Source organism: Drosophila pseudoobscura, chromosome X (assembly GCF_009870125.1).
Source record: "Drosophila pseudoobscura strain MV-25-SWS-2005 chromosome X, UCI_Dpse_MV25, whole genome shotgun sequence".
NCBI lineage: Eukaryota > Metazoa > Arthropoda > Insecta > Diptera > Drosophilidae > Drosophila > Drosophila pseudoobscura.
In genome coordinates, this window is record NC_046683.1 from 64465959 (window position 1) to 64487948 (window position 21990).

Below are 21990 nucleotides of genomic sequence, written 5' to 3' on the forward strand. Positions count from 1 at the left end.
CAAAGAATAAACTTATTTTATTTATTTTCCCGTACGATACAATTAACAAAGGGAAACAGGTGGAGCCACCATGGCGTATATCTTACATGTAGATACCGTGTGTCAAATGTTCACCTGTTGTGTTAGCAATTTGTTTATAAAATCCAAAAAATATCATGACTCAATCCGGGCATTGCCCTACATTCAAATCTATATGAAAAATATAGAGCCAATATAACCAGCTTCCGCTGAGGGCCGTCCGGGTTAATCTATCCTAACCTAACGAGCTTCCACCTCCTTTGAACCAGACGTCAGGTGGATTTGATCTGATATTATTTAAGCTGTATCTTATCGGAACGTTTGGAAACGTTCGGATATACTCGACTTAATTCGATTTTCTTACTACACAAACTGGCAAAATAAGCCAAAAAAGTTTTTTCTACCCAGAAAGTCTGGGAATGTGCAGCAAAAGATACCTATTTCAACAAAATAAGAATTAGGCAAGGGAAAACCCTTAAGGGCGATGACCGGTGCTCCTTGGTTTGTTCGGACTTCAATGCTTGAAAACGAACTCCACATTCCTAAAACTGGAGATCAAGTAAACCATCACAGTAGTCGATACAATGAGAGATTGTTTAATCATCCAAGTGAAGCAGTTAGAGGATTACTGACTCTTACTGACTTACAAATAGAAAACAATTTGCTAAATAATACAAAACCAAAATCATCTTATTAAAATGTACACGTGTATGTATAAATCGAACTATTAAACTCTTAAGATAAGTAGTAATAGCCATTGTTAAGGTATAACTGATTTCTAATAATAAATAAAAAGCATTCATTTAAAAAAAAACAAGTTAAAAAAAAGAAGTGCTGCAACCATGGTATGGGATGGTCGTAACTTGCAATTGGATTTGCACTAAACATTTTATTGACACACGCCACACACATGGATATACAGAAACACACACAGGCTAATACTAATACCGGCTATACTGATCAAGGCAATAGCCTGTAATTTGGTCCGATATGCAGTCGAAGACGTCGAAAGCCAGATCGCAGCTTTCACCTTTCTGCGGCAACGCCTGGCGATTGACACGGTACTTGGTGGTCATGGCCCGCAGGCAGAGATTCACCGAGCGCAGGGTGGCCATAAAGAAGCCGTGCTCGTGGACGCCCTCCGAGTAGAATTGCACCAGTCCGTCCAGTGTGGGCCAGCCCATATGATCGATGGCATGGTTCTTGGCATAGACGCAGTGCAGCAGACACTAAAGGGGATTGGGGGAAAACGATGATGAAAACGAATGGCAGCCATTCAATTTGCTGATGCATAAAATCCAGCAGCTAATGTGTATTAAGTGCGCTTTACAGTGTGAAAAACCTGAGATCCGAGACCTGAGGCTGGGAGGCGTGTGATTATGAATGGAACTGAAAATGCAATGAAAATGCAGTGGCAACTGCGGCCTAGCGCTTTTCTTTCAATTGTCTATTAACCCTGACTTTAACATGGGCGGTGAGTGGGCTAGGGGGGGTAGGGAGGGGGGTGTAGTGATTATTCTCTGGCCATATTGTTTTTCTTTGGGCTGCCATTGAACTTAATTGAGCGTTGGCTTGCATTTCATTAACACTTGAAGATGGCTCTCCAGCTGCCCCTGAAGATCTCTGTGATAGGGGGAGTATAACTTACCCCCGCTATACGCTTGTCCTCCAGCGGCACCAGAGTCGGGTGATATATGTCCGAACGTGCCCCATCCAGGCGTCGGATGTTCTTCATTAGACGCGCCATACGGCGATGTGGTTCGGGCTCATCGAACAATATATACTCGTAGTGGCTGGCATTTAATGGCCCAGTGGGTGGATGATCCAGTTCTACGCCTGAAGATCCGCTGGGAACAGAGGGCCACATATAGTCGATGGTATCATCGTTGGGATCGATGGGGGGCTGATCCTGTGACACCTGCTCTTTCAGTATTTCATAGGCTTCTGTGGAGGCAATAAGTCCATTAGGGTGTGAGAGGATTCCCTGATTTCTGCACCCACCATTGACCAGTTTTGTCTTCACCTCATCCTGGCAGTGCGTGATCACGGACTCTACCTTGCGGGCGGTCCTGGGAGGATTCAGACAGCGCGACTTCTTCGTCTCGAAGCGTATTATATAGCCCACGGCATCGATCACACCGATCGATGTGATAACCACCACACACAAGATATATAAAAGTTGTGTAATTTTCATCGCAAAAGATTGATTAATGGTTGAATCAACGGAGGAGCTGAACAGATCTGAGCCCCTGGGCTGCTGTCAAATGAATGCCGCCGCCAGAGGAGCTCAAATGAAAACGAAAGCATTTTCACTTTCGTTCACAGGATGGCGGCTTTTGGCTGCTGGCTGCTGATGGCTGCTGCTGGCGGCTGGTCACCTCTATGATCCGTCGTCTGGGTGAGTGAAACGTATATGAGATTCCAGTTTTGCTCTATGGGTATGTGGTTCAATGGCAAGTTGTCCGACTGCCTGCCTGCCACAACTGGTTGCACATTTCCCATGCGTGCAGTTGCCTCCAAATCGTTAGAAACTTGTCCTTAAAGCCAAAGTCGACCACATGCTTACGATGAACACATGGTCATTGGCAGCATCTCACTGCGGCTGATGATGCTATTGCGGCTCCCCGATCGTATCGGGTATCCATTCCATTATTTTCAATTCAAATATCAAGCGCACCCGCTCCATTTGACTGAACAATTAACCAATAAACGGCCCAGAACTGAAACCACAAAAGTCTTCCGCATTCGGTCAAAATTTGCATATGCCTGGAAACCGTAACATAAAGATCATAAAGATTATCATAGGCGGTAGTTGGCGGTGGTTTGTTGGCCGTAAAGCCAGAGCCAAGTCTTTGTCATCATAATCAGCGAAGCGGTCCAAAGTTTGTGCCTTGAGTCTTTCGTTCTAATCAGCGGAGGAGGAGGTGGTCCCGCACTCGGACTCGGAATCGGACAAGAGGAGAGAGAGAGAGAGAGGAGCATCCAGAACAATGGCCAATAACTGTACTTGGAAGCGGCTACATACTAATTATGGTTCATTAAAAAGCACCGAGAACTTTTGGAGGCTTTGGCACATCCTAGGCGGAAATTGTGTCGCTTTCGTAGCGGGCGTACATAGCTCATCGAAAACTGTGGCTCTGGTTGTGGCTTTGGCTGGTTGGTAATTGCCTTTAATTGCATGATGCAATGCCGCTGACCGCTGCCGCTGCAAATTGCAGCTAAGACACTGACCTAGACTCGGAGCGGATCGAATTCGTAATCGCCACACAGTCCCAGTCTCAGTCCCAGCCCCGGCCACCTAACGGTGCCCGCTGCCAAATTGAATATTTCGCCTCTCTCTGATCCTCGACTCGACTGAAGTTCAATGCAATGGCAGCTGCCAGAATGCTCGGCCATAGATCCGTCTCTGGGTGGGGATGTCAACGGCAGGAAGAGCTCTCTGTCTCTGACTCTGACTCTCTCTCTATCTCAACAGGGTCGGTCTCAGGGAACAACGTGAGCTAATTGACAGGCAGTTGCGCGCACGATTTTCCATTTTCCATTCGCCATTCGCCATTCTGCATTCGCCATTTCCCATTCCAGGCCATATTCTCCCGTTCTTGTTGCAATTTACTGAACAAGGAGCCTGGCCGCTGCCACCAGAATAAACAACAACAGCCACTGCTCTCGTCGTAGTCGTACAGCTGCCACAACAACACTTGCGTGTCCGTCATTAGAACAAATTCTCTCACCTGCCCCTGCCACACTGCCACACTGCCACTGCCACTGCTGCTCCTCTCCTCTTCTCTCCACTCCTGTCCTTTCTTAGAAGGGTGTGTGGTGGGGGCGGGGAAAGCCACATTTCTTGCAACGCAATTTGCACACAAATGCTGCTGTTTCATCTTCGTGGCTTCCACTCTGCTGCCTGGTGTTTCGTGGCTGATGTTTCGGGGTTCGGTGGGTGGTCAGGTGAGACAAGTGGCAGCAGCAGAGGCAACACGAACCGCTGATGTACTGTGCTGTGCTGTGCTGCCACCGTTGGCTGCCTCGCCTGAGAATCGTATTTAAATACGAAGGTCTAACGATGGGGCGCATCAGTCGTCGTCGTCGCGTTGTTCTTGCCGCCTGCTCACTGTATCATCGTCTCCATAGTTTCCATAGTCTCCATAGTCTCCATAGAGAGAGAGTCCCAGTCGAGATCGGAATCGGATTCGTATCGGTCCAGACATCGTAGCAGACATTCGCCTGGTGATTTGTGCTTGTGACTCTTCCTGTTCCCTGGGACAGGATGCTCGTTTGAATCTCTCACAATCCAATCTTGATTGAGGAGTCGAGTGTTCGACAGCGAAGATGCTGCATCTGCATATGCTTTGGTTTCTATGCGCTCTCCTGGGATACTTTGCAGATCCGGCGAGTGCTGAAATCGAATACAATACCATCAACGAGGATGGATCTTTTCAGTTTCGGTATTGTGACAAATAATTGCATGAATGAGTTGCACCCTTTCCATTTAATTGAGTAAAGGACTTTTTGTTTTGTTTTTTTTTTTTAATTCAAAGAAAAAGTGGTTTGAAAAAGAATTTGAATGGATACGAATCTCAAAGAGACAAAATGTTATATGCCAGGATCAAAATGTTTTAAAAGATTGCAGTTTTCTATTTTATTTTTTTAATTTTTGTATTAAATGTGTGCCTTTAATATACTTGGAAAAAAGTACAGTTGATAGGATGCCCTGATTTCATTTTAATCTGAGCTCACTTTCTGCCTATAGCTATGTATGTTTTCTATCTAAAGATCTTGATACAGCTATAATGTTGGATACATTTCATAAAGAAAAGCCCACATGAAATGTTATCCTTAGAGTATATGCTGTTTCCAATAGCAGCCTTTTAAGTTGTACTATGACGAATGATCTAACATTTATTCCGCAATTAAGATATCCTTAAGATATTTATTGGCGGTAATGCAGTTCCTCAATGATTTACCCACGACATATAGCACACCCCGAAAAAGGGCTACATCTCAATTACTTTTTTCTGGATCATGGGCATGGATCATAAATTTAACAAATCATCTAATCGTTCAATGATGTCTTACCTTTTACCATCACACACTCGAGTAAATTTTAAGATTTTTAACACCTTTTTTAACGCCTGAAGCATTTTGCAATCGCCACAATAACACATTTCCGTCGTTCCCCTACCATTTCGCACATCTGCTACCCTGCCACGACTCCTGCCACGCATGGGGGCAACGCAATTACTTGCCGCTTTTGGATACTGCCTTTACTACTGCTACTGCTACTGCTACTGTGGATACTACCATCGATCGGACCGACCGACCGCAGACATGCAAATGATGACATTGGGGGCTACTATCACAGCGCCTCGGGCACTCCAGACAACACGGTGCGAGGTCGTTATGGTTCGCGTAGTCCAGCGAGCGGCCAGATCGAAGAGACCGTCTATACGGCCGGACCACGTGGGTGAGTAAACGAAGACATGCTACACATCGTAGATCGTCTACCAGGCAGATGGTAGGGGCAAAGTGCGGCAGCCGCAGCGGTAGAGCTAGTTTAAGCACAAAGTGAGTTATCTGTGTGTCTGGCCCGATCCGACCCGACCCGACCCCAGCTCACCCTCATTCATACATATATGTATGTAGGTGTGTATGTATGTATCTGCGGTTGGCGGCAGGCGGTGACCACTGAAGCGAAGCCCAACTGAACCGAACCCAACTCCATCTCCATCTCCAAGTCGAAGTCGAAGACAAAGCTGAAACGGTTCTAACACATTGGACTGTTTTTTTTTTTGCTGTTGCCTAAACGTTTTTCCATTAGCCTGCCGCTGTTTTTGTTGTTGTGAGATGTGATTGTTTTTTGCAATCTCCGGCAAACGGGGGAAACAAAAAGCTGTTAACAAATTGACTGGCTGAAAGTTTCGGCAAAAAAAAAACAAGTAAAAACTCCCAGACTCGAGGGATCCGACTATCTGGTACTTACAAGTTGTTATTGATGATTAAGGGAAGTCTTTTTGATCTCTCTTGAAACAACGCTTTTACCATTGTAAGGGCAAGGATATATCCTTAATCCTCTCTCATCTGAGACATCCAGTTGTCAAACCGACAACTAGATGAACACTTCGCATGTCATTTACCTCCACAATACACCCCTTCTGCTCGAATAGAAGTACAGGGTAGTGGCAGTGCAAACAACAGATCACAGATGCTCAGCGATAGCAATGATTCTGAATGGAGCGATTCCCTGGACAGACAGACTCGAGCCCCCAGATGTGGTAATCAAAGTAATGACGTGCCACGCCATGTCCAGATTAGATCTGATTGAAATTGCAGTGCTTATGGGAGAAACAGACGGGCGATTTCAATTGGCTTCCGCTCTCCGGGTTTACCCAATCTCTCGCGCGCGGGGGGAGGGAAAGAAGGAGGAGGAGGATCACTCATTGTAGTCGATAGCTAATTAATCTCCCGATTCTCACACAGATTTCGCGTGAATGGACCGAAGATTCATCGGAAAATGGATTTGGCCCAGTATCCGGTTCGGCCCCGGGGTAGCCCAGACGATCCGCTTGCCGACCCGTTCGATGATCCCTCCTACAGCTTCAGCTTCCGCACTCCGGACCAGTCGCGGAGCGAGGAGAATGATTCCGGAAATAGGATCAGGGGTGAGTCTTCCTTCTGATTCGAGAAGAAAAAACCAAAATCATTTCTCTCTCTTCCTCTCTGTCTTTCGTTAGGTCTCTATTCCTACCTGGATGATGTGGGTGAGCGTCATAGTGTGCGCTATGCCGCTGGAGCCGGCACTGGGTTCGAGATCTCCAATGCCGTGCCCGACAACCCCTCCAGCGTGGCCTACTCCAGTCCCCTGTACAAGGCCCCGCCCCGGACTCGCGGCAAGATGTCCGTGCAAAGGGGCCCAGCGGGCAGCTACAAGCTGATTGCCGCCGGACCGGATCACCGTCGTGCGGAGAGTCGTGCCCCGGATGGCCTGGTGCGCGGCACCTACTCCTTCCTCGACGACAAGGGCGTGCAGCGGACGGTGGAGTATATCGCAGGCGCGGGCATTGGCTATCGGGTGGTGCACAATCGCATTGGTCCGGGCACGCACATAAATCCCTCGGTGGCTGATTTCCGGCTGGCGGACACGGACTTCCGGTTGGCCAATGACTTTGGAAGGGGTGCAGGTGGGGGATTGGGTGTGGCTACTGGCAGTGCTTCCGGAGGGAGTGGCTCTGGGCCAAGTGGAGCAGGAGTGGGCGGTGGTGGTGGTGGTGGTGGCAGAGGACGTGCTGGTAGCCGAACAGGTGCCACAGATTATCTGAAACCCAGTGGAGGAAACAGGGGAGGAGGAGGAGGAGGAGGAGGAGGAGGAGCAGGAGGCAGAGATGAGGGGGAGGCTGCCGATGGAGATGGAGCAGCGGAGAACGATCTGGGACTCGATGATAATGGTGGTGGCAATCAGGATGATGATATCGGTCTCAGCAGCGGCTCCAGTGGTACCAGCTCTTTCCGGGGCAAAGAAGATCGTCGGGGGTATCCAGCAGGAAGCTCCCAAAGAGGCAGCACTAGATACGATGCAGAAAGAGGAGGAGGAGGAGCAGTGGGAGGCGCAGGTGGCAGAGGTGGCACGCGAACAGGCGGTGGTAGCTCAGTGGGAGGTGGTGCCACACGACAGGGGGGCGGTGCTTCCACCCGAATTAATGCCAGCGGAACAAGAAATCGGAATAGATTCAGTGGCGGAAGCTCAGAAAGAGGAGGAGGAGGAGGTGGAGGGGGAGGCACACGAAGGGGAGGATCAGCCTCCAGCGAGGGAGACTCTAGCCTTGGCTATCTACCACCCACTGGCGGAGGAGGAGGAGGAGGCACTGGCAGTGCCATCAGCGGCCCTGGCGACAACTACAACCTCAACGACGACGACGTGGGCAGCTCCCTGCCTCCTTTGGTCACTGCCAACCATCGCATCCTGGAGATCGACCGCGACCGAGAGTGGGTGCAGCGGCATCGCGACTCCACGGTGATCAAGAACGTGGGCAAGTGGTATGTGGGCTTGCCGCCGGGGCAGAGTGTGAGGGCCCATGTCCAGAACATCGACATTGTTCCGCTGGGCGGACGAGTCGGGCTGTCGCCCTCGGAGGCACTGCGGCAGGACGAGATCGCCGATCTGGCTGCCTCCAGGGAGCACTAGATATGATCATCCTCCTATTCCTCCTTGGATACTTGTAGTGCTAGTTCGTAGTGGTAGCCATAAGTGATCGAGTGATCAATCAGCGTTAAGTAACCGATAACTGGGTTGAATGCCAATGCAACCGTTCACCCTGCAATGCCTGCAACATGGAAACTGTAACAGTATTTAAAGCGGAATACATAATATATCTGCATCTGCATCTGCTTCGGCTTCTCTGAGACTATCTATAGCTGCATTGGGTTATGCGATACCCGTGGATATTCCGATACCCTGACATAAGAAGGTTGGAGCCAAAGTCTGCGGTTTCTTTGGGCCAACATATAACCCCAGTCTCAGCCAGCTCTGGGCCTAGTTTTGCCCCGAAGTTTGCTGAAAGATGAAGTGTCATTTGCTGCTCCTCCAGCTCGGATTGTTGGGACTAGCCTGTGTGCATGGAGCCCAGGTCTACATGCAGTTCAACGGCCATGGGTACTCGTACAACACGGATATCGACAGGGCAGGCAGGAGCGTCCTGTCCCCCAAATATGGACAGGCAGCCGGTCCAATCAATTCCCTAGAGCTCTCTGGTCCCCTGCAGTTCGTGCAGCAATCGCTGAGGTACAGGGAATCCCCAACCGCCGGGAGCAGCTACAACAGCCACCCAACAGCAGACAGTGTGGCCACATCATCCCTGAGCAGAGGCTATCAAACATATCCCAGTCCCAATCTGAATCTCAATTCCAATAGCTTTCAACAGGCCGCACCCAGCTTCGACTTCAGCACCCACCAGATGTCGCATGCCCAGCGCACCGATGAGGCGGGCAATGTCTTGGGGAAGTACTCCTACTACGACGAGGCCGGATACCACGAGTTGAGCTACAAGGCTGGCGCCGGCATTGGCTTCGTTGTCATGGGTGGCAATTTGGCCAAGGCCACCGCCACCGCCGACCCGCAATCGGAAATTGGGATACAAACGAATGCCTTGAGTCCGACGTCCGCAAACTTTCAAGAATTGCACAAATATGGCACCAACACTTAAATAAATGAAACAACTTAGTCTCCTAACTGTTTCGCTCGTTCCTTCTACTCGGGGGGCCATTGAATGCATTAGAGATCGGACACATGCTAAATGTCAGCTCTGACAACTAATCGAACGTGATGGGGGAACTCAACTAAGGAAAGGCTTTACGGTAGACTGGTAGTTGTGTCGTTCAAATCAGTGTAGAACTGTCATAGAAGAAGGGATAGATCTTGGCAGGTATTGATCAGAGAATCGGCAAAGAAAAGGGTAATGTAATCGATGTAAATGTACTTTGTAGAAATAAGAAAATGGTACTGCTAATGGTTTCTTTTTTACTTAATATTCAAGATTGCTTGGAAACAGTTTCAATCGGAAACGGAAACTATAGCTGATCTACTACGCAGTTCTAAATTTCATTTCCGGAGAAAACTGAAACAATCTCAGTGAGAATCGTTTAAATTAGAATCAATTGAAATATTGATGCTGTTAAATATTGATTTCCCCATCGATAAAATCCGATTGGTGTCACCTTTTCGATGTCACTGATTGCTCCCGCATTCCGAATCCAAATCAAAATCCAATTCCAAATTTTCGTTTCCAACCAGCCACTATTTGTGTGTCTTAACTGTTTCTGGCGCGTGCTTGTGGGCCAACAACTTGTACGATTTATGCATTTTATAATGCCTAATTGATTTTCCGCTCATAAAAATGGTTCCGCTCGGTCGGACAAAGTCATTTTACAAATGGCCAGTGCATCCCAAAGGCAAATTAAGTCAACTTTTGTTTTGATTCGCTTTATTTTTGTGGGTTATTTGTTCGGTTCGCAGACGCAGACGCAGTCTGCCGCCAAAAATTTGAAATGTTCGACGCGTGCGCGCACTTGCCAAATAATTTGAATTGAACGGAATGGAACGGAACGGAGCGGAGAGCCTTGGCGACCGCATCGTGGCCTAAATAAAATATGCTTTGAGCTCCGACAAAAGAAAAGCCCAAAACAACACGAGACAAAGTTTCATTAATAATATGCATACATATTTGCAAAAAAAGAAACAACAACAACAAAAAAAAAACTATAATTTAAAAAGATACTTGAAATTATTACGGCTTGGCTTGGGTTTGTTTCACAGCAGGTTTCACTGCCACAATTAAATTTGATGTCAGAGATCTGGCCGCTTAAATTTCCCTTAAACAAGTTCCTACGCACTCGCACAACTTTCTTCGGAGAATGCAGTAAAAAAGAGCTGACAGAAATGTACTTGCCAGTGACATAGATCTTGGTTTAGGGCTAAAAGAGCTCTCTCTGTCTCTGTGACTGTCTCTGTCCCTGTCTACCTATCTACCACACGTTCTCAGAGCCACTATCAATGCCTGTCTCTAACCTGGGAACCAGCCTAAAAACAGAGGCCGCTGCTGCATAATTGGGTTAGCATTACAGAAGAACAAAACCGAACCGAACCGAACCGAACAGAACCGAAAAGAACAGAACCAGAGCGGGGACCGCAGCTGGCAATTTATTCTGGCTATGGATCTGAGATCTCCCAGGCGCTGTTTCCCAGTTAGCGGTTATAAACAACGGTTTGAGCCTCCTCCTGCTGCCTGCTGCCTCTCTGCCTCTCTACCTCTCGCCGAAGGTCAGATTTAATTGGCCCCTGGGCACAGGGCCATGCCATGCCAAGCCAAGCCGAGCCATGCCTAGGCAACGACATCCCATCCCACTCTCAGTCCCGTTTGCATGCATTTATAAATAGGTCTCAAGGTCTCTTTCCCCCAGCAATGCGGCTCTTCAGCTCTGAGCTCTCCTGCCCCAGTGGAGCTCTTCTTTCCGTTCAGGTGCTGTTGTTGCATCGATTTATCGCCTTTTGATTGCTGCATTCCAATTGGGGGATTGGGGGGAGTACGGAGTGCGGAGTGCGGAGTCGAGTGGCGAGTGTGCGTGTGGGGCATTTGAGTTTACACAGCGATTGCTGCTAATTTTGTATGCTCCCCACCGGCGCTGGGGTGTTCGAAACCATAAATCTTGTGGCAATTTTATTGATGTCTGCGTGTGCCACAAAAGGTCGACAGCACTGTAGCCGGCCCCACCTCCCTGGTGATCCTGGTTAATCAAGAAATATGTATGATTATTGCCTGCACACTCGGGTTACCCCGGCATTGTTGTGCCACCAATTGGGAATCGGAAGCCGGCACTTTAGCTGCGGGCAATCCTGCGAACACAAGAAAACCAGGCCCCATAAAATTATAAATTGCATTCTGTTGCGTCTGTGGGATATGTGTCAGCTGGGGGCGTGGCTGTGTCTCTGCGCAGATAATGAGAAAATGGATGGTTCCGCCAGGCTAATAAAGACTTATGACAGCCAAAGGCAACGGCAATGGCAAATATACGAAAAGAATTTCAATTATCAATCGGAATCGGGTTTTTTTTTTCAAATTTATGCTTACAGAACAGAGCTTGGGGCTAATCCAGACAGCTGGTGTTACCCGAGAAGTGTGTGAGCAAGCCCCCAAAATCTTGTCTAAATTCTGTGGAAAGAACTTTCTAACGAGTGCTCCAATCAAACATTTTAATTGAATTACCCAACAACACGCACGACTCGAGACTGTCATTCATGGGAGACTGGCATGGGCAGGGGGTCTTAAGTCTTTTACAATTTAAGCTTATGTCATGTTTTGGAGCTCAGTTCGGTTCGGTTTCGAGCCGCTTACCTGTCCACTTCCCACACACTCCACAGTTCTCGATTCTCGATGCTCACTCTACTTGTAATGGTCACCTCCCCTCACGTCCTCTTCAATCATCGACCAATAAACGGCCAATTAATCAACGTCAGATGTGAAGTTGAGGATGATTCGGATGTTAGATGGAACGGTAGCACCATGTCGAAGGCGAAGACCCTGTCAGCGACCTAACAAGTTTCAATCGAAACGAAAAGTGCCTGGAAACACACTCGTAGTAGCCTCGTGAATGAGTCCAGTGAAGAGATCTCAATCTGCACAAGCCTAGCCCAGACATTGATCCATGAATATCAATGTGGATCGGGCCAGAAAAACCCTTCCAGCCAGGAGATTTGCCCAGCCCGATAAGTGTTCAGCCCAAGGCGCTCGTTTACGTGACTGTGTCTCCGATCGATTGTTTCTCTTAGCGGGCAAGTTCTCTTTTTCGTTTCTTGGGGCTCTCTTACACCTGCTGGGGCCCTGTTTCGTTGGCCATTTCTTTGCCCGTCAACGTTGCTGTCGCTGTCGCTGTGGCTGTGGCTGCGGCTTTGGCTGCGGCTGTCGCTGGGGCTTGGCTAATGGAAATGTTATAAACAGAGGCGATGGCCCCGGCCACGATTCAGTTCATCTTCAGTCGTCGTCTGGCCCGCTTGGTTCTACTGCCCAGAGAAGGAGGTGTGTGTTTTTGTCTTGTGTGTCTGTGCCATTCGGCCTTCGTGCGTGGTGTTCCTTGAGTCTGGAAAAAAAGAAACAATCGTAAATTAAAAGCTCCGCAGGATAGCCCTTTTTTTTGTATCCGTGTGTGTGTGTGTGTGTGTGTGTGTCGCAGCCTCTGTCTCATTTTTTGTTGTTGTTCCTGCTGATATTTCCGCGTGATAACCCAGAGTGCCATTCCTTTCGCTTCTCTTTCGCAGTTCAAGGATACCGCCGACACAGTCAAGGCCCGTTAAAATCGCAATATAAATCCAGAACTTGGCATCAAAATGCATGTCTTTGTGGTAAGTAATTTTCGCAGGGAAATTCCCTCGTAAAACGAAACTAGTTTAGTGCGGTCTGCAATAAATCATTTATTGCTGAACTCTTAGCTGACTCTTGGCTCTGGCTCTTTATGTTTAAGTGGCCCAAGTTCGTGCCTTGAGTCTTTCGTTTCTTTCACTTCCCGGAATGAACTTTCACTAAGCGACAGTTTTGGCAACAATCTTGAAAGGTTCTCGCCTCAATTCTGAGCTCTTTCTAGCCAAGGAAATTAGCCTTAATTATGCTCTGTGCCATATGCAAATATTATACGAGTGTCTCTGTGGTTCTTGGCCATATTTGTGGGGCATTTTAATAATCAGAAATCAATTTGAATGCCCACCAAAACTTTTCTAACTCCAAAAACGAAAGAATATTTTTCAGAACCAAAGAACTTTACTAAAGATACCTAAAAGTATTGTATCTTATTTAATCCCCTTCTCTAAAAGTGAAAACCCTTTTGTACAGTCCATACACTCCATACACTCCACTCGGACGTGACAGAATTCTGACTCCACCCCGAATTGAAAAGTGAAAAGTGATTCACTTCATTCCTCCGACCAAAATCAGATTATCCCTTGCATTATTCATATTCCTATTCAAAATTAAAATACAAATAAAGATAAAGATACATATATACACGCCCTTTAAAGCAGAAATGCGTCAGTGTCGCGTCCGTTCCCTGAAAAAAAAACAATGAATTTAATGTGTAACCAAATGGTACACCATAATTTCCAATGAAAAGCCCAAAAATCAATAAAATCAATATGCCAGAGACGTAAGAAAATCATGCGTGGGCTAACAAATGGCAATTAAAAGTCCCATCCCATAAAAAATTATGATATTCCAGAGAGAAGAACAATCGACCACACTTGTGTGTGGTGTATGGTGTGTGGGAGAACCCAAGTGCCAAGTATATAATATATTAGAAGTGCATTGAATTGGCTGATATCTGGTCGAAGACTCTCTCCATCCCACACTCCACACTTCTGTCTCCAAGTTCCATCAATCTTTCACCAATTGACTCCATCAGTGTCTCCTCCAGAATATCATTTCACATTTAAGTGATATCAGAGAACCGATGAAGAACAAGAGCCACAGCCAGAGCCAGAGCCAGACCCATTTACGAGTATATCTTGTTTGAGAACATAAAATGCTGCGCGTAAACTTTGCATTCGAGACATTAACCCAGTTTATTTTTGGACGGAACACGGAACACACCCAACCTTACCGTATACCGGGGTCGTTACCGAGGGCCAATATAATAAATAAGCCAACACAAAAGAAAGCAGACAGACTGATGGACAGAAATACATCTTGGGTTTCGGGGCTAAGAAGTGCAAGAGATCTTGCAAATCAATGATTGGTTTGGATCGGATCGGAGCGGTCAGGTTCGACAGCCACAGCCACAGCCCCCTTCCAGCATTCAGCATCGGGCGCTGTTTCAAGTTACGTTTCGGCCCCGAATCGTAACAGACGCCGCCTAGAGGTTCAGGTCAATGACACAACACGAGCCCCAACTTCAGATACAGCCGCAGCCGCAGCCACAGCTTCATTTTTGGCTTCATCTACAGCTGAGGCTGGAGCTGGAGCTGGATCTGGCTCTTGGCTTTCGGGCTTCGAGTTCTTCAGCTTAGTGACATTTCTGTTTTGATAGATGGGCGTGCGATGCTAACGGTCGCGTCGCCCAAGAAGATTGCGTCAATATTGACTTTGCCAAATCTTTCACTCGCACGGGTACGGGTACGGCGATGAAGAGAGTTCTATGCTCGCAGAGAGTGTGTGGTGTGTGCGAAGCGGGAGGCAAATATTTGCTGAGCGTGAGGCTCTTGACAATCGTGTTGAGGGGGAAAAGCTGAAAAGTACGAGTACTTCAATCCTCAGATGGGACTGCGGCTGCGGCTCTCACTTTTCGGTCCGGCTTGAGCCGCAGCTTGAAAGAAATTATGCAAATGCCCTGTGACAGCTGAGATAGAGAGAGAGGGAGAGAACGGAGCTGAGAGCGGAGAATGAAAGACTTTCGCGAGACACTTGACCGCATTCTTGTGGCCATTACGACATCGAATACCCAAAGACCCAAGATTGAGTCCTCCGCTAGAATAGAACAGAACGAAGTAGAACTTGGCAAAAAAGAACCCACTCGCATTATCATAACCACTTGGCTAACACATACACGCATCTATCTTGCAGCTGTCAACGCTTCTGCTGGCCTCCTTGGCCGCCAGCCAGACCACACTGGATGCCAGTGGCGCAGCCGTCGAGTAAGTAGTACCCCCGATTCCTAAGACTAAGACTAAGACCCTATTAACACAAAAATATGCCGTGCCTGACTCTCTGCCTGGGCCTGTGACCGGGTCAGCTGTGTGCTAATAATGCTCATCCCAAGTAGATGTTGATGCTCTCTCGCTCAGATCGTAGAATTTGTGACTAAACTAAACCCGAAGCCTGCAGAATTGTGACTAAACAGATATCATAATCGCTAACCCAAATCATTGCCTTGCCATCCCAGAACCCCCCACCAACACCACCACCCCCTCCATACCATGCATTAGAGATTAGAGATTAGAAACGAAAGCCAAATGCCATGAGAGACCACCAACAAAATACCTAACTTTCGTTTGCAGAATCCAGAAGCAGAGGCTGATCAAATTTCCCGAGGAGTTTGATCCCAATGTGGCACCTCCGACCGTCGAGAAGGCGGACGAGGCCAAGCGCATCCTCGAGCAGATCGCTCGCGTGAACGAAGCCTTTGGCTACGTGAAGAAGCAGCCGGAACAAAAGAAGCTGCCGCCCATACTCGACTCCAGCCAGTATCTGTTCCCCAAGCCCGCCTACCAGCCGTTCCACGCCCAGCAGCACCACTTCGCCGGCAGCCACGGCCAGACCCTGCTTGAGCCCTCGATCCGTGCCGTAAAGCTGACCCGGAACGTGGCAGGATCCAGCTACAATCTGCCCCCAAGGCTGCGCAAGGGAACTCCCGCCCCGGCCAGCGAGGAGAAGAAGTCGCAGCTGTATTTCCGACCCAACCAGGTGGAACTACCGAAGCCCTTGACGGAACAGGAGGCCCAGCAGCTGCCGGCCCACTTTGCCATCCCCGTGCACCTGTACAAACTCAACAAGGAGCAGTACCTGCGGGAGCATGCCGCCCAGGAGTACCGCGTCAAGGGCTACAAGATCATCGGCGACGTGGACAGCTTCTATGGCAAGGCCAAGTCGGGCAGGAAGCAGGGAAAGACCACTCCCAAGTACCATCTGTTCTTCCTGCCCAGAGAGCTGGCTCTGAACGAGGATGGCACACCGAAGAGGGGCAATTCGACGAGTATCACATCCACCAAAGCCCCTGCTGCTCCCCAGGGATTCAAGGACTTCCGTCTGGACTCCCGCGAGAAGCCTTCGCAGAAGCCGCACAAGATGCAGACGACTGTGGCACCTGATTCGAATAACCTGAACTCTGGGAGTCGCAAGCGCACGAGCTCTACGGTAAAACCAGTACGCGGAAGCGGATCCATGAGCGGTAAGGAGGCGGAACAGCTCTTGCCCACCATTTCCACGACTTCAGCACCCGTCCATCTCTCGACGCTGCCTCCTTCCGGCGGACTCCTGCCCAATCGCAATCGTCTGAATCCCTTCCGCATGCCCGGCATGAATCTCTCCGATATGCAGAACCAGACGTCGTCGGCCATCAAGAATGCCTTCCAGAATATATTCAAGATGCCCTTCCGTCAGGCCGGAGCTGTGTCCGGCGCCCAGCCCGTCATCATGGGCAGCATCCCGCAGAAGCATCAGGTGTCCAGCGATTCCCAGGACTACAAGTGGGATGACGAGAAGGAGGGCGGCGGCGATGGTGATGGCGATCTGAATGGAAATACCGAGGATCTGGAGAACACGGCGGCGGAGCAGGACAGCAGCGCGTCCTCCGAGAAGCACCTCTTCGCGCACAAGACCCGCCCCGGGGGTCTGATGCACACCATCGGCCATGTGGCCACCGCCCAGCAGACCACCCAGAAGCAGGCGCTGCGCGAGGGCGGCATTATTATCCAGCGGCTGAAGGTGCGCAAGGGCGGCATCGCGATTGCTGGTCCAGGAGGCGTGGCCACAGCCGGAAGCGGCGGAACGGCCATTGTGGGCCCCGGTGGCTATGCCCTGACGCATCCGCGCAGCCTGACGATAGCCGGTCCCGGCGCCAAGGTGATTTCCATACCCGCGAACGTGGACCTGCAGGACGCTCTGGCACGCACCGACCTGCAGGCGAGGAGTTTTCCGCGCGAGGGCAAGGTGGTGGCCACCGGGCCGACGGTGTACTATGCCCCGCCCACGGGTACGACGGAGGAGGAGGTGGCGGAGGAGGAGCAGGAGCAGGAGCAGGCGCAGGAGATGATATTTGAGTCTGAGGCTTAACTTTTGCTTTAGTTTGCGTTTTAGTTAGGTTTCATTTTAGTTGGTACTCGCTAGTATTTTAATAAATGTTTGTATTTCGTAAATGTTTGTGCTTTGCTTTCATCGTGTACACATATCGCAACAGCCCCCCCTTTCCCCGTACTATCTAGTAGCATATACATATATCCGCACTGCTAATCCCATACCCCTGCATGACTCTCTCACCTACTAACCCTCGAAATTGTTGCTGTAAATATTTAATTACTAACCGGCTGCTGCCTCTCTCTCCCCCACTTGCCTATCCCTACAATATCCTAATCCTCAAAGTGCGTACGGGTATTGGCGCACCGCGTCCTTCGAGGCCTGGCCGCCGCGCAGTCAACCGCTTGGCAACACCAACACCAACCCCGGCATTGCCCTACTGGGACAGCAGTCCGCGAAGCTGATCGAGAAGGATAATCAGCTGATGCCCTATGGGGCCTTCCAGCCTGCTTTTATCTACAACGCCCCCTATTACGCGGCGTACAGCCTGCCACTGGCATACGTGCTGCAACCCACCACACCTGCAGCACCTGCCACAGCCGATGCAACAACCACTACAACCACCACGATCAGGCCCGAAAGCTCAGCCGAAGAAATTGAAAAGCCAGAAAAGCTGCAAGCACTGCCACAGCCACAAGCCGAGACACAATCCAATGGCGATCTGAAGAGTGATTCGGGTCTCCGCTCAGCAGTGAGCAAAATCAATCCCAACTACGTGATCGAGGAGATTCTGGCCATTCCCGGCAAGCATGTCATCTCCACTGCCACCTCTGCCAGGCAGCAGCTGCGGAAGAACGCCTCGGGGCCGGCGAAACTGCGGAAGGCATCGTCAAGCGGCAAGCGAGTTCCCGTGAAGGTGGAGGCCACGGGGAAGACCAGCACCAGTTCGGGCAACATTCCGCAGATTCAGTTCGGGAACTACTTCCTGCCCTACCAGCCGCTCCAGGCCCAGGCCATACAGGGACGCAAGCAGGCGGCTCTGATCCTCGAACCCCACTCCAGGGCTGTGGTGGGCAACGGCGGCACGGCCATTTCCACTCCCATCTCGAAGGCGTATCTGAAGAAGGGCGTGCCCACCAACGTGTACTTCAATCCGGATTCGGTGGCCATAGCCGGTGTGGGGGGCAAGGCACATGCGACGGCGGACTTGGAGCTGGATCTGTTCAACTGAGGCGGAAAGGACCGAAGAAGATCCCGATGATGCTACCCATGATTACGACGTCTGTGTGTTTGGTTATGTGTTCCTATGTTAAGAACAGAGGCCCGAAAATTGTGTCATTTCCCTAGTCTGTAAATAAAGTAAACCCTAAACTGTACAGCTTCCGCTTTGGTCACTGGCCACTGGCCATCGAGTAGTCCGCTAATCTTGTGTAGATACTGTATATCCAACGCTTCTGTCTATCTCACGCTTTCTCCCTCCAACGCACAGCTCCCAGGCATCCCTCCATTTCCCTCTCCCCACTATACAGCACACACACCCACAAACACACACACACACACTCTCTATAACCGACTATATAACCCCCCAAAAGCAGACACAGATCGGGAGACGCTCGCCGGATCTACGAGGAGCACCCCTACTACGGCGGCCTGCGGGGCCAACTCCTGCAGCTGCGTCCCCAGCGGGATGGCAGTCTCGGGAGCTACATCCTGCAGCGCCAGCAGCCGCAGCCACAGCTGAGGGCTGTTCCCCGCGAAGCGGATGACACCATCACCATCTCGGCGGCCACCATCTCGGCCACCGCCGATGGCAGCGGCTCAAGCTCCTCCAGCAGCTCGATCTCGGCCAGCGCCAGTGACTTTAACAGAATCCAGCTGGCAGCCGCCCGTCTAGTGGCCATTCAGGAGATGGCCAAGCGGAAGGGATCCTTTAGCGCAGAGGACAATCAGATCTATGCCAGCAGTCTCCTGGAACTAGGACAGGCCGCCCAGAGCCTGGCTCTCCTGCAGCAGACGGGCCAGATCAAGGACTTCAGTGTGCTCCTGCAGCCGGAGCTGTTTGCCATCCCACAGAAGCAGCCTTCGAACTTTGGCCTGGAGGCCGGCAACAATCCAGCAGACCAAAAGATCGATGAACAGAAGCTGGACGAGGTCACGGAGCAGCAGTTCTCGCCCGACGATTTCCTGCCGCCCAACAGCGAGGATCCCTACGAGGATGTCAACGACAGTGTCTCCGTAATGGCCCCCAAGAAGGATGCGGCCGTGGCCGAGGCCAAGCCAGTGGGTATGTGGTCCTGAAAGAGTAACCTGAAGCGAAAAGACAGAATCCTGAACGTTGACTCCTTCCAGGTCTATCCATTGCCGGCGAGGGTGGTGTGGCCTCCTCCAAGCCCAATGCCGTGGCACTCTCCGGTCGGAATGGCCTGGCTGTGGCTTCCCCCAAGGCCACTGCCATTGCTGGCGTCTCACCCGAAGAGGCTGCTGCCTTCAGCATCTCCCTGCCGACCCGCAACCAGCTGGTGATCAAAACTCCCAACTCTGCCGCCGAAAAGGCCAGCGATGACTACGACTACAATGACGGGCCTCTGACCGTCGCCCGTTTCCCCCTGACCCGGGAGACGCCGCTTGTTCCGGTTCGCATCTCCGGCGCCGACTCGCTGGTGGACAAATGGCGCACAGCCATTGCCGAAGATTACGCCGCCCGTCAGGCCCAGGCCCAGGCCCAGGTCTTGGCAGCCATGGGCCATGGCGCGTCCAAGCCCATCGTTCGCACGGCCCCCAAGCGTCGTCTGCACTACGAATAGAGGAGGTCACTCCTTCGTCATCGTCTTTCGCATGGGATTTCTAGTATACGTTGTACAACATTTTGTGTGCCAGCTTCCGAATTGCCAATAAAATATCTCTACTTATTTAATTAACATAATTTGCATTGTTTTTTTGTTGGGGATTAGGAATGGAATTTGGAAAACTAAATGGAAAGGAGGGGAGAACAAAGATGGACCCTGGAAGTGACACTTGATTGATCCAACAGGGCCCTCATGATAGCTCGGAGCGTTTCCATCTTCCTTTGGGCTCCGCTAAAGTTTTTTGTAAATCCATTTTAGCACTCAACGGAAAATTCAAGGCTTAAACTTCGAATCAGTTGAAGCGCGAAGTTTTTCCTCTGGCTCCATTTCCATGATAGCCCAAAAGTGCAAAAACAATGCAAGAAGTGCAAGAACATGAGCATGAGGGATCAGCAATATTGGAGCCATGCACCGCCAGGTAGGCCAGAGCGAGAGAGAAAAAGCTAGGGAGAGAAGAAAATGAGCCAAAGAAGACAGAGGACAGCAGATAGTTTACAGTGATTCCGTTCGGGGGAGTAAGCAAGAGAAAGCAACGCTTACTATCTACTTTTAGTGCAGGGAAGAAGGAAATGAGGAGGAGGTCCAGAGTTAAATGAAGAGTAGTAGCGAATGTAGGAGTAGTAGGAGATGAGGAGGATGTCCAGAGTTAAATGAAGAGTAGTCGCGAATGAAAGAAGACAATGGGAAAGAATGGATTTATATTAGAAGAATGCACCGATCAACTAAAAGCGAAGAGGGAGAATAGTGAACCCACGCATATCATAAGACATACCCATACCATACCCATAACAGCTTGCAACAACCATCCAGAAAGCGCTTTCGACGGTGGATCCCAGTCTTATGAACGATTATAATTCATAAGTTATTTGCATAATATACATATGTATATTTTTTTTACACATTAATATTTCCTCTGCATGTGTTTGATTATCATGATAATTACTTGAAATAGGAATTACAGGAGCCATGACAGTGTCGTCTGTAAAAAGTGGCACGGTCAAGAGAGCTTGACGAAAACACGAGTTTGCTGCTTTGCAGAAGAGTAACTTAAACACAAATAACATTCCCCCATATTTTTCCCTGTCTTTAAACATTTGTTTTTCAATTCGAAATTAAATATATTTTTTGCTGAATACTCGTTTGTGGGCTTAAATGTTTGTAATTCATGTTTGCACTTTTTGAGCACTTTTATTAAGTTTAATTTTACCTTTAATAAATACTTGTATAATTTTGCTTTAGTACCATCTTTTGATCTCCCATTCTAAGCCCCTGTGGCTCTCTCCTGCTTAAAAAGGGATCATGGTAAGGGCAATATTCCTCTGGGATATCATGGAGGGACCAGCATCTGAGTATAGACAGTCATAGGTCTTATGTCTTGACTTTCTGCACGATAAATTGAAAATAAAGCAAATTAAGGGCCCCGTGCCGTCGAGCCAGTAGCCGGAAATAGTACGTGCTGGTAATAGCTGAATAGTACCAACCCGCCTGAATACTCGTCATCCATTAGTCCAGTGGTCTATAAATATAAACAAATATATGGATGTATGTGTAGAAATTGTATATTCTATCCTCATCCCATCCTAATAGGCGATCAAAAGCCGATCTGAGATACACCCGAGATCACCTGGAGGGACAACGACAGAGACAAGGAATACGCATCTAATTGCTGCGGGAAGTGATTATAGTTTATAGCGAGAATAAATTGACTTCCACCCAGCGCGCTGCAGCGAAAAGAAAATCTGAGCCGCACTGAATGCAAGCATGTGCAAATCTTGATTAATCTTTTCCGCCAATGCAGGCAACATGAAAATAAATTATCTAAATGGTAGGGGAAGATGAAGATCCCGAGGAGATGCAGCCAGTCC

The 21990-nt window shown here is 49.4% G+C and overlaps 4 protein-coding genes across 7 annotated transcripts; 3 read left to right on the forward strand and 1 right to left on the reverse strand.

Moving 5' to 3' along the window:
• Positions 1-889: 889 nt before the first annotated feature.
• Positions 890-2237, reverse strand: Obp73a (Odorant-binding protein 73a). The gene is made up of 2 exons (XM_002135462.3): positions 1667-2237; positions 890-1247 (listed from the first exon to the last, which is right to left on the reverse strand). Exons 1-2 carry the CDS (start codon positions 2210-2212, stop codon positions 960-962), a joined length of 834 nt encoding a protein of 277 aa, XP_002135498.3. The 5' UTR covers positions 2213-2237; the 3' UTR covers positions 890-959.
• Positions 2238-4083: 1846 nt separating this feature from the next.
• On the forward strand, positions 4084-8401 carry Cpr73D (Cuticular protein 73D). Its single transcript, XM_001352783.4, has 4 exons — positions 4084-4463; positions 5345-5482; positions 6496-6677; positions 6750-8401. Exons 1-4 carry the CDS (start codon positions 4348-4350, stop codon positions 8195-8197), a joined length of 1884 nt encoding a protein of 627 aa, XP_001352819.4. The 5' UTR covers positions 4084-4347; the 3' UTR covers positions 8198-8401.
• Positions 8402-8502: 101 nt separating this feature from the next.
• LOC4812019 (uncharacterized) lies at positions 8503-9241 on the forward strand. Its single transcript, XM_001352782.4, has one exon. The coding sequence runs from the start codon at positions 8574-8576 to the stop codon at positions 9213-9215; it is 642 nt and encodes a 213-aa protein (XP_001352818.3). The 5' UTR covers positions 8503-8573; the 3' UTR covers positions 9216-9241.
• A 3235-nt stretch (positions 9242-12476) lies between these two features.
• Positions 12477-20202, forward strand: LOC6900157 (uncharacterized). Of its 4 annotated transcripts, none has more exons than XM_033383651.1 (5): positions 12479-12581; positions 12821-12904; positions 15111-15181; positions 18872-19563; positions 19629-20202. In XM_033383651.1, the coding sequence occupies exons 2-5, from the start codon at positions 12890-12892 to the stop codon at positions 20081-20083; spliced, it is 1233 nt and encodes a 410-aa protein (XP_033239542.1). In that variant the 5' UTR covers positions 12479-12581; positions 12821-12889; the 3' UTR covers positions 20084-20202. The 4 variants fall into 4 exon arrangements, with proteins under 4 accessions (XP_033239543.1, XP_033239541.1, XP_033239542.1 ...); XM_002135460.3 differs by having other exon boundaries at positions 18875-19563; XM_033383652.1 differs by lacking the exons at positions 18872-19563; positions 19629-20202 and adding an exon at positions 17625-18655 and having other exon boundaries at positions 12477-12581.
• The last annotated feature ends 1788 nt before the right edge of the window (positions 20203-21990 follow it).